General features: G+C 32.9%; 1 protein-coding gene across 8 annotated transcripts in view; it reads left to right on the top strand.

Annotated features, from left to right (window-relative positions):
- The window catches only part of LOC113519445 (latrophilin Cirl), a 461571-nt gene that overhangs the window by 272575 nt on the left and 173279 nt on the right, over positions 1-15717 (top strand). For all 8 annotated transcript variants that reach the window (XM_052896948.1, XM_031909674.2, XM_026904563.3 and 5 more), the window contains one exon: positions 3676-4109. In XM_052896948.1, the coding sequence (XP_052752908.1) occupies positions 3755-4109 (355 nt within the window). In that variant the 5' untranslated portion in view covers positions 3676-3754. The remainder of the gene's footprint in view (positions 1-3675; positions 4110-15717) is intronic.

Genomic DNA, 15717 nt, shown 5'->3' with positions numbered 1-15717 from the left:
CTATAGACATGAGCAGTACCATGGACATAACAGAGTGTACTGTTTAGCCCATGTAACCCCTCCTGCGTTGCCATTCCTGAGGACTCGGGTGTTATTCCTCTGCACCCTGTAAATTCACGCCATATCCTACCCTTTAAACCGAAACACAGCCATGCAAACACAACTGCTTCAGGGTAGAAACACGAATGGAACAGAGGTACCCAAGCAATCGACTTTTGTACAAAGTCTCCCTCTGGTAAAATTAAAATATTGTATTTGTAACTGTAAACTGTTTTAGTATCTCGATTCATTAAATAGCGTGATTTAAGCTTTAAAAGTATAAGAATATTAAACAGAAATACATTTCAGTATGAATATAGCAACTGAGGGTATTTGAAAAATAAAATTTAAGCTTATATTGTTTTAATAGCTTAACTAAATGATTAAGACAGTGTAAACTAAGTTTTAAAAGTTTAAGATGGGATTAAACAGAAATACACTTCAGTATAAATGTAACAATTGTCTGAACATTCTATTTTAAGTTGTTCTGTTTTAATGACTTGACTAAATGATTTAAATAGTGTAAACTAAACAGATAGTACAGGTCAGTATTAGACAGAAATACACTTTAATACAAATTTTGCACTTGATAGTGAATGTATCTGAACGCAGATTTAGTGACTCGACTAAATGTTCAGAACAGTGTGAACTAAGTTTTAAAATTTGACAGGACTAAATGTAAATGCACTTCAATATAGACAAGCACTCGTATTGATAACTCTTACTCAATAGAAGCCAACTGTGGGCGCCCCTCATTAGTACAAGTCTAGACCTGTCTTAGTACGCTTCACGAAACAAGTTCACCTCACAGCGAGACTTTATCTCCGTCAGTGGGCCGCAGGTGTATTCTATGCAACCCTTGTCCCCCCCTACACCCTCCCACCGGCCTTAACATCGTACGATAACACACGCTGTCACATCTCTTGATGAATTGCTTATTAGATTGTCGGCAGAGTCAGTGTGTTTTGCACTTATTTTCACGTCAATATCGCCGTCTCTTTTTTCCGATAGGTAGCAAATTTATGGAGCCGGAGTATTGGTGCGTTTACCCTATTAAGTTATTAGGTTTTTGTCGTCAGTGGCGCGTTCGTTTGATTTGAAATAGAAATAAACAAGTCGGACTTACATATTTCAATGCATTTTATACCTGTATATAAAAATATATTAAAATAATTCATAGCTCTACTATTATTTTTACTGCTGTTAAATAATAAAGTTACTGCTTTATTATATACTAGCTTTTACCCGCGACCTCGTCTGCGTGACCGAAATATGTTTACTGACTGGAATAAAATGTGGTCTAATATCCTTCTCCATCCTATGTAGTATGTGTGTAAGCGCTATATGGTAACAAATAAACTTACTTTCACATTAATAATATTAGTAAGTAGTTAGTAATTGTTATTCCTGCTGCCGTTATACGAGGTTTGTCCGGAAAGTACGTATAAAAGTTTTTATTTTATTTTACAATTATTCATAAATCAATTTTATCCCCTTCAAAGTACTCCCCCTGTGACATAATGCACTTGTGCCAACGCCGTTTCCACTGTGAGAAGGCTCCTTGAAAGTCCTCTGGTTGTAGGTTTCTCAGCTGCCCCGTCGTAGCTTTTTTATCTCATTTATGTTTGGGAACAAGAAGAAGTACACGGGGCCAAATCCGGCGATATGTTCGGTCACCGTATTTTTTACTCATTATATTGTCGTGGTGAAGAATCTTTTCTTCGTGCCACACGAGCTTTGAGGCGTCTGAGCACATCGACGTAGAATTTTCCATCAACAATTAACAATTGAAAAAAACAATCAACATTGTCTTGACATATTTTCTTGATTTTTTTGTTCTGGTTCCCCGGATGCTTCCACTCTTTGCTTTCACGCCGCCGAGTTAGAGAAACTACGACGCGCTGCATATACGGGGTTTCGTTATTCCATATATATGAAGCATTGTTAGGGACATTTTTACCTGGCCTCCCCAATATTCCAGAACACTTTTATACAATTTCACAATATACGTATTTCTATATATACTTTTTTAATACAATCAAATTACTATTTGAGCTAGCGTTAACATCTTTTTAAGTAATATGTACTACGTATATAAGTAGTATACCTATATATAGATATCTCAACGGTAACTCCTAAAAGCTCAACGTAATTCAACAGATAAGATTCTAGTCAAACGCGCTCGAACAAAATAAATGATCATCGATGAATGTTCATCATATCAGCTTTTAACTGTCCAGTGCTGAACATAAGCCTCCCCCTTGGGAGGGGGTTCCAGTAGTTGCCACGCTTGGCAGGCGGTTTGGCAACCGAAATAATGCTTTGGAGATGTTTTAAGAGGGACACTGCTGCCCATCCCTCGCCCTCCTTAGTCGCCTCAAACGACACCCACGCTAAAGGAAAGGGTAGCCTATTCTGTACCAGGACCACACGTTAAAATGAAGTATTTGTTAATTATTATAAAAGAGAAATTTTAATCGATTTCACATTAAGTACGTTTTTACAACCTAAATTTCCGATCCCTCGTCCAGATTAATACGTACACAAAAAAAAAGCATACAACAGATGACAAGTTTTATAACAACCTCATAAGCATTGTCAGAAGTATCGCTGTCTCGCTCTGTCGGTGTATGAAATCCCATCGTTAATGGTCAGGTAGCTAGCTGCTACCCGTAGTCATCTCTTAGTTCGCGCTTAACTTTCGACTGATTTAAAACGTTCAATACTAATCAAATATAGTATTCACTATTGATATATATGTTACTTCAATATTGTAAAGTGATTTTGCAATATACATATACGGATTACTTGTTTTGAATAAATAAAAAAAAAATTGTGTATGATTGTTTATAGGTTAGGAAGTGTGTTAATTGGTGTAAATGAAAATTGTTGTTTTAAGTGTTTTTTTTTTTTCAAAGTTATATGTATGTGTGTGTTCTCTTACCAAATAGTTAGTTTTCTGTTCCTTAAAATTGGATTTCTGGTCAATGCCCTTGGAGTTCTTTCTTCTTGAATGGTATTTATACATATATTAATTGAATTAATTATGTTTTAATGTTTACTACATATGTACACGTATTAATATATTGGACCAAAGGTATACTTGTGTAATCTTAGATACCATATGAAATTAACTAGAAAAGTAATTACTTATAATCAAATGTCAGAAAGAAAGTTTAATCAGAGGATTAAAACTACACTATCTTATTATTTGTTAAAAAATAACCTTCAGATAAATGTGATAAATTTGAATGTTCTATCTATTTAACTGATATAATTTAATCAGACTTAACTATTAAACCTTATCTATTAAACAGTACAGTTAAAGTAAATAGGAATGGTGTTTTTATATCTACATCCTAAATTAATAATAAAACTATATAAATAATAAACTTAGACTTAATTAAAATTATATATGTACGTAAAAGCCTATGTTCAGCAGTGGACAGACAGGCTGTGATGATGAGGTTAATACTGTACGTACAATACGTATAATACGTACTCATTGTAAATGCATAAATAATCAGTTATATTAATTGACCTTTTTGTATATTTTATCAATAGTTAAAATAAAACTATTTTATTTTTATATTTCTCTCATATTTTATTAAAACATGTCTTTTTCTCTCTTTCCAGATGCAAACACAAGATGAACCGGCAATTCGACCATAACACGTGAAACCTAACATACTAACCCACAAAACAACCCACAAACATGACGTGGAGACCACCACGCGACTCGGAACCATTAGAAAAGACAATTTCAACCAAAAGGCGGAGTTTACAGGATCTCAAACCCTTACTAGAGGACAGAGGAGGTATAAAAACAAGAAATGTCACGCGGAGTGACTTGGATTGCGGTAGGAGAGCGGAGGAGACGTGTAGCAATAATAGTCTTTACGGCGTAGACAATAAAGTTAGTTTTGCAACTGTTAGTGTTTGCCGAAATACTGTGAAGTGTAACACTAGGTTTGCAAGTGGACGGTGCTTTAGTAGGTTTAAAACAATTGTGTTTGTGTTATTAGTGATCTGTTTGAAGTCGAGGCTGTTGGCTGAGGCGAGAAGTTCAGGTAAGATATTATATTAGTCTAGATTTCTTTTTTATTTAACTTAATATTGCAAACTAGCTGACAGTTCACCTGATCGTAAGTGGTAAGTGTTGTCTAAAAACAAAAAATACCATGGATATTGCTAATGTAATAATGAGGATTAAAGCTTGCTCCTCCACATAAGGGAAACAAGGTTTTTGCCTGCTACTTTTTATACATGGATTTCAGATATAAGAAAAACAATGAAATAAACAACTTTCAGATTTTGAATGATACTGTCAGGAAAACAATTGTGACAACCGCATCCAATTTAGTGCATTAGTTTTTGTGTAATACCAGAACAAACATATAAATAAATAAAATTTCTAAAAAATATTGTTTAGTGTTGTCAGTCACACACTAATGGTAGTGGAATTAAACAAAATAATTATTCAAAATAGTTCTAAACAATTAACCAGTAGTATTGATTTGGCTTGTATGATTCTTATTAAGATAAATTACACAAATAATCTTAATTAATTCAATTTTATTATATTAAGTGTAAAATGCTGTATAATGTACATAACAGTATATTACAAAAAAGCAGGATATAGCCAACTAATATATTATATATATATATATATTGATCTATAGTATATTGATCATTTATAGATATCCCCTTCATCTTTTATGATATATTGGACATAAAAACGAGGGTATTATATTGTCATGCATTTTTACTTCGTCACTACGTGAATGACATCATTCTACATATATATTTTATACGCACTTAAAAGGATAATAACAATTTCGATATCACCCCTATATTAAATAGTATACCTTAAAATATACCTCTAAATATATATATGTGTGTGTGTGTGTGAGTCATATATATGCAATAATAAAAATACTTTTATTAACAAACTTCAGAAAACGGAGAATCTCAATTCGGTTATATTTTTCCTCATGTTTGTTACATCATAACTCCGTCATGTGTAAACCGATTTAGAAGATTCTTTTTTTAAACAAAAGAATGTACTTACAGATTGCTCCTTCATAGAAATTTTGTCAATATCGGTTCAGTAGTTTAGTTTTTAAATCAAAATAACTTGTTTTGAACAATTGAAGTAGGTTTTTTTTGTCACATTCATTTGTTGTTATTCGTTTACCGGAAATATTGTTGGGATCTGTGACGCATTTCTCGGACGTGGCCATCGCCTGCTGAGCATATAATTGGCTATATCACGTCGAAAATTGAGTAATATTGTAGTGAGACATGTCTTTGACCCTTCTGGTGTGGTAGTTATTTGTGGTAGTCCGATGGTCGCAAATTCTGTCCCCGCATAATACAAATATTTGGGGGAAAAGGATTGTTAGTAATGGGGAGGTTAATCCCCATTGCTATCAATATACCCTATCAAGTCGACCTCCACGCAGTTTGCTTTGGAAACCATCGTGACTAATTTATCGTTGAATTCCTCACGATGACCTGCCTTTTCATCCTCAACAATGATCCCTTACTAGTGCTCCGCCAGTGTATACCAATGACGCAAGCAGGCCTATCATTCCATTATCATCTATTAAAAAAAATGCAAACACTTGTTTTGCATGAGTACAAATATATATTTGTATAAATTTTTGTGTTATCTATGTATAATATGTATATGTATATACAAAAAAGTACGTATTTAGGTGTGTTATCTGTAAGTGAATATTTTCAGGAAAAAAAATCCAAATCGGTTTACAACTGACAAAGTTATAAGGTAATAAACATAAGAACCCCTTTTTTTTGGAAGTCGGTTCAAAAGTTTAATCGTACTTGGCCAACCAAATATAACACCAAGTAATTCTGCAACACAACTAAATAACATTACGTACGCATTAGTTAAACCAAAACGAATCGAATTCGCAAAAAAACGTTTATCATAGTCCAACGTGGAAATAAACAAATTGGCAATTTTTACCACTCGTCATCAGTCACCACCCACTGCGATTCGTTTTATTTAACTCAATTATAAACATCAAGATATTAGTACCACAGATAAATTTGTTATTAAAAAAGTTATTCGTTCGATTTTCAAATTATTTTGTTACTAGTTTTTTTACCCACGACATCGTATATGCTATATATATATATATATATATATATATATATATATATATATATATATATATATATATATATATATATATATATATATATATAACATCTGCTGATTTGTTGTCATTTAAAAATTTGTTCAGAAAAATAGTACAATGAGGTAATGAGGTAAAAAACTAGTGTTTTTTGACTGTTTTGTATTTATGTATTTAATAATGTCGAGTGTTGTAGTTATTAATAACGAGATATTTCTTATAGTAGTAATTATTTTCAATATAATGTAGATTGAAAATAATTAATTATATTAAATTATTATTGTTATTTAATTAACGGGCAAACGTAGTGCAGGACGACCCAACTAGATGGAGTAATGACCTCAAATGCATTAAAAATTTTTTTTTCCCCAGAAAATGGTTGCTTGTAACAAAAAAAAAAACTTTGCAATCGCATTATCCTATTAATATATTAAATTCAAAAATGTGTAACGATGGATGGATGGATGGATGAACTGATGTTTGTTACTCTTTAACGCAAAAACTACTGAACGGACTTGAATGAAATTTGGTACACGTATAGGTTATATCTTAACTTAACGCATAGGATATTTTATGTACTGACTCATGTAGACAAAGCCACGAGATACATCTAGTCTTATATATTGCTAAAAAATCAAATTAATGGCGTAACTTAATATGCAAAATAAATACAGACAAATTGAGCACTTTCCTCCTTTTAAGACGCTTAAAATAGGGAAAGCCTAGTGGATAATCTAGTAAAATACATTAATCATCACTTGACAAAAAGCTGAGTCACAGTTAATTCGGTTCAACCGAAAATTAACGTGAATTAACACAATAGATACAAATGAGTAAACCGCAAATTTAGACACACACAAAAAAAGTTATTCGTTAGTAAACTTGAATATGTTTACGGTATGTAATGACTAACATCTTGGTATTAACAATATTTGAAAGGAAAACAACCGAAAAACACTACCCACCTAACTATTGTATGGGAGGGAGAAAAGGGATTGTTAGTAATGGACTGAGAATCCTATTGCTAGCAATATACCCAACCAGGTCGACCTCCTCGCGGTTCTCCTTGGAAACTATTATGGTTAATTCCTGATGAATTCATCATGATGGGCTAACTGGCCTGTTTTCATTCTCACCTATCACCCTTCACTGATGCCTCGCCAGCGTATCCCGTTAGCGCAGGCGGGGTTACCCTATCATTTTCACCAAGCAAAAAAAAAACTATTGTATGGGAAATATTTTACTATTTGAGGGTTGCCAATCGTCCTGTTTTTTCCAGACACGTTCTGTTTTTTCGAATATCCTGAGATGTGATAGTTTTTCAGCAGCGTTCTGAGTTTTTAAAGCGTTCTGGCGTAAGGTACCTAATGGGTTTTTAAAATTCAGTCACATTTTACAATTTCGGAATATTTTTCAAAAAAATGTGTATAATTTTTTTATAAAAAAATAGATTTTATACTAGAATTGCATTTAATCTATTTTTAATCAATTATTGCGTAAACTTATATCGTAGTTTTTATGTTACTATCTTATTTATAAAAAGTCTAACCTCTCATAAACCTGTTTTAGCTTGTGCAGGTGGCTCAGGACCGTTCTTTATGGCAGTCTATGGGGGAGGCTTATGTCCAGCAGTGGACGGATAATGGCTGAGATGATGATGATGATCATTGTATTGTTTATTAGCTTCAATAAATTAAAAAGGAAATAGTGTAAATAAATAAATTAAGGATATATACAGTAGACAAACTTTTCGGTTGTGTTTATCTAATCTATTTTTTTTTGTCTACCTGCCCTTGCAGATTGCTAGTATGATAATGTACATATCTTTTCCCGTTATTTCGTACGCGCGGATTTCAGATGTAAGAAAGCTAATAAAATGACTACTTTTAGATGGCGTATCAAAATAAAACATCTAAATTTTTAAGTTAGACCTTCAAGAACGTTAAAACCGCATTACATATTTTTTTCCTATTAAAACCGCTTACATTTTTTTTATATCTTCCATATACAAACATCGTCCGTGTACAAATTTATTACATTAGTAATATTTTACTGTGCAAAATACCTAATTAGATCATAATAAATTATTGAATATGGAATCGACACGAGAGCAAAATAATTGAATGTACATGTACTACGTAAAGTAAGTTAATATAAATACATAATAACTTCAATTAGCAATTTTTATATATTGCAAAAAGAATTATTAAAATTGGTTTGAAATGGGCAAAGATCGCGTAGCAAGCTAATTGAAGATCCTTTTTATGAGTCGTTTGAGAGTAAAACAAACACGAGATGCTAAAATTGGGGTAAGTGATGAGAATATGTAAAAATACCATTTCACCAGAAGTTTGACAGCAATTTACCCAAATGACGTCACTAATGCAGCACTTAACGCAGCAATATCACAGGTAATGCCAATAAAGTTTTACCACTGTATTCATATTTTTCAGGATGACTGTACCGTCACACAAAGAAACAACAAACTCGGGCGGTCTTAACTGTTATTATAATGGAGTTTGGCTGTTTGTTTGTAATATCGCACCTCAAAAACAACTTCGGGTAATACCTTTTGTATTATGCCATATTTGCCGTTATTCTAAGGGTTGACACCTACAGAAATCATGATGTCATAAACCAAGTTTTGCAACCATTGTAATTATATGAAATGTTGCGCATCGGATATAGAAAAAAATCTCTTATGATAAATAGTAAAATAACTAGTGCAAATCTTTCAACTACTTTCCTATTTTGGTGAAATATATAAAACTTTTTTTATTTAGATCTCTAAAAAATTCAAAATCAATAACTATCAATCGTGAGTTTCAACTTAAATTTCCTTTCCTTTGAGTTTAATTTTGAAAGTTTTGGACGTCGAAGATTCTATGCGGATTGTATTCAGGGTTCGCATTTTAAATATTTTCAAAGAAAATAAAATAATCTCTGACATAAAAGTCATAATGTGTGATAAGTTATCACTGACAACCCTTGAGGGGTACAGTGGGCAACATAAACTAATCTTTATTAATCATATCCCATGTTTACAGATAACAGGAAAATATAAATAGAAGTATTTAGTATAAACAACCAAAAAATTTCTACATCCAATATAAGTTTCTCTTTATTACTTGTTAAAAAATAATATCGATTCCGCAAAACCAAATATTGCCAAAGTTGTAAAATCACATGTAGTACATAATGAAACCTGTATCTGGAAATAATAAAAACATCCATAAAGCTTCTGTGGGAAAGTTGAAAATCGTATAAACAATTAGATATCGATGTAAATGAACCGACCCACGTTTGTTCTACATACCCAAATGATTCACACATTGATCATTAAAAAATTAAGAGAGTTAGTACCTCTATGAATGGCTTTTGTTGTTGAAACAGCGAATTGTGCGAATTTTCGCTGATTATCACGAATCTCTCGGTTTGGGGTGTTAATAACCGTCTATTTCACGAACGGGTTAACATCTATATGATAATAAACAAAGCTTTGGATTTCGTTGCCAAATTTCCTTTTTTGTTTCTTCGGCTGATATAAATACAAAATAAAACAAACATCGAAACAGAACGCTGTAATAAAATTGTTAAGCTTCAATTAACTCATTATGTTATCCCTCCGAAAGAATCGATAGATACACGGCCGCAAAGCAGAATGAGATACAGGAATAAACGGAGCTGATTGGATTAGCAGTAGACACCCAATGAAAAAATTAAATTGCTATTCACCCTAATTGCTCCCCATCCGCAGTTGAAAGGAATAAAACAGTCCCGGTACGACGCGATCCGCTTAATACTTTATAAAAACCAATCTGCCGCGAATTGAAAAAAGTGCAAAATATCCTCAGGTAAACCGAGTGGTCCAATCATACTATAATCCATTAAGATTTTGCCCCGCTTCGGTGCACACACTTCCAAACTCCCGCGAGGTAAATATTTCAACCCCCCCTCCTCACTCTTTCCTACAATAATGTATTCTACGCCACCCCCTCAGACCTCATCTTTCCACCCCTATTTTGCATGAAGGGAGATTTAAATTGTGTAATCTAACTTTCAATTCATTCATACATTCAACGCCATCTCTTGGTGATAAATTGAAACTGGGATAGATTCTTACAGTCATTTAACTGTTGGCCGTTGCAAAGAGCGGACGTTTCCGAGGACCCAGGGATTCATATGTAAATGTGTTTCATAGTGTTTACACGATGTTTTCGTTGCGGTTAAGTTGTTTTGCATAACTTTAAATATTATTTAACATAATGGTAATAGATTTTACATAAACCCTTAAAAATAACAGAAGATAGTTAATGGTTTGTAAATTAAAATAAATAAATAAATATCGGAACGTATACACCAATTAATCTAAGAAAACAAACCTAACAAAATGGTTCTTCTTGCATTTTAAAATACCTTACCTTACCTTTCGTTTCAAATCATATGTAGGATTTTAGCTTCGCATAGGTTACAGATCAGAGTTTTTTTTTTTTATTATAACACGACATGTGACCGCATTATCTTGAACAATCACAGAGACAATATGTTCCATGAATGCGATCACCGGAAATGAGAATGTTCTACTTTAAAAAATTTACTGCACTATGCCAACTCAATAAGTGCTTTTACACGCTACATTTGAAGGATTCGAGGTTATAGGACGAAGGAAACGCGTTACGAAAACATACATTCCACATTGTTTATGATACAGTTACCAATCTAAAAAATATCACAGAAGAAATAGGGATACATACTATTGAATTATGTCACCATAAACTCAGCCATTACCCATCCACTGCTTAATCTATATGAGGCCTATGTCTTTCCCATAGAATGCCCCATAAAAAAGATCCTGACTCCCTGAAATGCATTTGAGGTCATCACTTACAAGTACTTTTTAATATTGAACTACATAGTGCCAGTGAAATTACAATAAATACTACAAATTTGTTTTACCTACATGCTTTATAAAGGTTCTCAACGCATACAAAGATTTTTTTTATACAACTTAGAATAGCAAACAAGCTGACGGTCCACCTGATAGAAAGTGGTAACCGTCGCCTATAAACATGAGCAGTACTGTGGACATAACAGAGTATATACTGTTTCGCCAATGATATCCCCTATGCGTTGCCATTCCTGACAAACCATCGATAAGTGACGATATATTGCTGTTTGAAAGTAATAATGTTTTAAATAAATTGGATCGTTCACATACCGTTACATATGTATAGCTAGCATCAAAAAGTACACTAGTATGTGTATATATATATATATATATATATATATATATATATATATATATATATATATATATATATACAACATTAGGATAAACAATCATCTAAGGTCATAATAATTAATGTATATACAATTTCATATGTTTTTTATTGAGTTCTTTTTTTTATCATAAAATGTTCAACTTTGATACTAACAGTACCATACCTGACTGATTACAGATCTAATAAATTCGTATGTTACATAATATGTAATATGAATGTGGAGACATATACTGGAATATATAAGTAAGGCAATATGGCACTACCCACACGACTCACTTAAAAGACTTCTACAAGACATATTATTTATATGCAAAATAGCGGTTCTAGATACGAAATTGTAATGAAATGACTGACTGTATTTCTGTATTTACATCAATACATATTTATAGAATATGTTTGTCAATTCTGAACCAATATTTAATTCTCTTTAAATGGAAACTAAGGTACAAATTTTGTAAAGGTTGTAATCGATTTTTTGTAGAGCAAACTTTTATGATTGCTCCTCACACTTTGCCATTCCTAAGGACTAAGTATCATCGCCATGGAACATAAAGAAAAATCGTTCGATTATAATCTCTCTAAGTGTAATTTTATTCTTTAATCTTTCAAATGTTTTGGCTGACTGTACCTTTACTTTATCTCCATATACAAGCACATCTCATCTTTTCGCTCTTTATTTTGCTTAGCAACATATTATGAAAGGCGACGAAGCCACGCAGAATTATTATTTTGTAAAGCATGCTCAATTCATTTACGTGCGAGACTAATTAAATCAAATTCGAGTTTAAATGGTAGGTTATTATAATCGCGATGTGTATATGTATGAATAATCATCGTTTCTACGAAGTACTTGACAAATTCTATCAAATCAGATTTTAACATCGTTTGCTGGGAGCTTTATGAGGTTATAAGGGTCTTAAGGGGATGTTACATCAAACGAACAAAAGGCATAGAGCAAGAGCTGAGTCTAATGTAAACGTAAGAACATTTTGAAATGTTAAGATTTTAAAATTGCCAAAACCTCATTCGCCAATAAAAGATTCATAGACAACACTCGTGAAAATTGAACTACTGAAGAGAAAGCTGAGAGCATTCTTTCGTTACTCTGCTACATTCACGAAGACTGTTTGTTATTTAAAATTGACATGTGACTAAAGAAAACTTAGGGAAAAAAGTCTACGTTATAAGAAGGGTATTATACCCTTCGTCCTATATCTTCGGATACTCCAAACATAGTTTGAAAAAGCATTTAGTGAACCAATATAGTATGATCGACCTTTGGGAGCAGAAGATTTTCCTTTCGGTTGATTGCATTCTTGGATCATATTGCCAATATATTTGTTCAGGGTGTGTTACTGTTGTATCATCCGTTAAATATCCACTGCTCAATATAGCCTTCCCCATAAAGGGAGGTTTTACCAGTAGTTGCCACGCTTGGTAGGCGGTTTGGCGTTTTGTGATGTTTTAAGTGTAACTCTGCTCCTTTTCTCCAACATAAGCTCTCTTAGTCACCTCTTACGACACCCGCCAGAAAGGAAGAAGTGGCCTACTCTATGTCAGAACCTATACGGGTGAGGCTCAAAATGGTGTGGTCATATTTATTTATTTATTGAGCACAAGATAAAATGTTATATTACAAACGGAATAAATCATAAGCTTTACGGTTTTTCGGTGTACTATTGTCATGGGCATTTATGTCGTGCTATTGTATTAAAAAAAATACATCGAAATGCTTGCAGCGTATCAGCTGATTACTAATCAGCTGATACGCCGCAAGCTAATAAATAAATAATCTAGCAATGAATCTTGCAATGACATTAATCCTTTCTCAAGAAATCTCAGAAATTTAAGGTAACTTTTGTAAACTAAATTTTGTACGACTAACGTTTAGCCCGCAGTAACAAATTGACTACAGAATATGTTTTTTCGAGGAGACTGTTGACTTGGTAAGATAATATACAGATTTTATGGTTGGCGATCTTTTTATACATTATGTTTACGTCAAGAAATTTGTAGATATACTGCGTTAGTTTATTTTTCATGAACTAAATACACACGTATACAATGTAAAAGCAGTACTCGAAATAATATTATAATAAACTCAATAATTCCATTTCACGTTGTTGTCGAGGCAAATAAATAGCGCAGGTCAATAACCCAGGAGTATTCTAGCAGAGAGTAGAGTTCTTAGAATTATTATAGACTAATGTAATATATAAATAGGGAAAACTTTATTTTTTTTTTCAATTTATAATGGATATAGTTAAACATACTTAACCGATTTTAAAAATTTATTGATGATTTTACTTCTGACACCTACATTCATTCAGTCAGCTAGTAACATAATGGCTGGAGACCGTTTCTTGTCCCAAACTATGAAGGAGGCCTATGTTCAGCAGTGGACAGATAATGGCTGATAAGATATGATAAACATGGGCTGTTTTTTTCTATTTTTAAATAAACTCTTCCATCTATTTACCCGTGTGAGGTCAATGCGAGTCATTAGTCATAAATCTCAAGTAGTTTTTCATACTTGTAACTACTTTGTTCCAGTTCGAAAACTGTTCTAGCTACCTCTTTGTTCGTTTGGTATAACTTCACCTTTAAATCCAATATGGCGAACACGTATGACGACGCAATAATATTTCAATTAATGAATGAGATTTTATTTGCATTATAAAGCACAGAGAATAAAAGAATATAAAATAATTACAAAAAATACATTTGTTGTTATAATAAGCTGACCTTATTGTTGAAAGTACTCTTTTCAAGACAACCTTAGGATAAAGGATTTCATTACCAAACAAGCACGTGTAAAGAAAAAGTAATAATAAAATGAATAAAGGAAGTTAAATATACAAACGAGTTTCAATTAGATAACTTATAATATTATGACATAGAGACAACAAAATTATAACAGTTTTTGTTTTTACCATTTTGTATCAACACCGTAACAAACAGACGTACAAAATCTAATCGTAAAAATTAAATAAAATATAAAAAAAAAAATATAATTTAAATATAAGTTCCATGAATTGTGGACTGTTTATGGCCTTTATATTTTTAATAGTCCATCAATTATTATTAGATCACTTCCACTTGAAATGTTTACGAAAAATACTAAGAAATTGTTGGTCTGATAGTGTACACAATATTGGAGTATTGCGTTGATCCGATATCTGTGATATTGAGGCTTACTTCATACGTCAACCGATTCGGTGATGTGGGCATGTTTCAAGGATAGCGGAGAGTAGTATAGCAAAGCGCTTCTTTTATTCTTAACTGGTCGAGGCCAAACGTAAAGATAGTGGGCAATTTCCCCGTATAAGGATATGCTTAGACGCCATATGATAAATTGAAGTATTGAACCTTCTCAGTGACAGAATTTGGCAGCCAATCGCTCGAACCGGATAGCTCTAGTAAAATACAAGATACGAGGCTTTGAAACCCATCGTTGTCATCAATTTGATGCAAGACGCGATAAACTGAAGGACCGACCGCCAGTGGCCATTGAGTATTGTTGTAACAATAACATCCTTACATGACCAAAATTCATGTTGCCCTTCATAAACAAGGTGGGCTATGCGAGTCACATGAGGGCCCACGCACGTCGAGAGTCCTTGAAGTGGTCGCTGTAACCGGAACGGTTAATATAGAAATAATAATGAGTCCCTTCAATTAAGACAAACGTAACGTTACGTTAATTAAAATTAATAATTTCCTCAAATTTTCGTTCCTTCATACAGAATGCTTTTGTATGCCACACATTATACAAATAATCAGACATATATTCTTGAAAATATAACCCTCCTTCAGTCAGGTAAATGCCAAAGAAAAACATACACAGTTCTGTTCTTTGTAATTGTAAAAGGTAGTAAAGTCTGGAGCCAAAAATAGACTTGTGAGGGTTCGCAGACGTAAAACAGCAATCAACGCTAATGAACGTGGGTCCGTCCGCCTGTTATCATCGAATTAACGGAAAAAGTCTAAAAAGATATCACGAGAAATGTATGCTTCTCTCTCAATGAAATGGTGAGTCTATTTAGTAAATTGTATCTACACACATTACACGTTCACCAATAAATTTACCAGACAAAGTCCTGCATGTGAGTGGGTTGTTCGTCACGATCCACTTTCTCAATCAACAGACATTTTTTCTTGCCCGTAGCCCACTTCTATTCATTTAGGTGGATCATAGGTATGGTTTATGGCTCATAGTTTATCTGTGTTCA

The sequence above is a fragment of the Galleria mellonella genome, unplaced genomic scaffold (assembly GCF_026898425.1).
Source record: "Galleria mellonella isolate WM207_F2 unplaced genomic scaffold, CSIRO_AGI_GalMel_v1 utg352, whole genome shotgun sequence".
NCBI classification, from domain to species: Eukaryota; Metazoa; Arthropoda; class Insecta; order Lepidoptera; family Pyralidae; genus Galleria; species Galleria mellonella.
The sequence above is the reverse complement of the archived record's forward strand: the minus strand, read 5'-3'. Positions and strand labels throughout refer to the sequence as shown.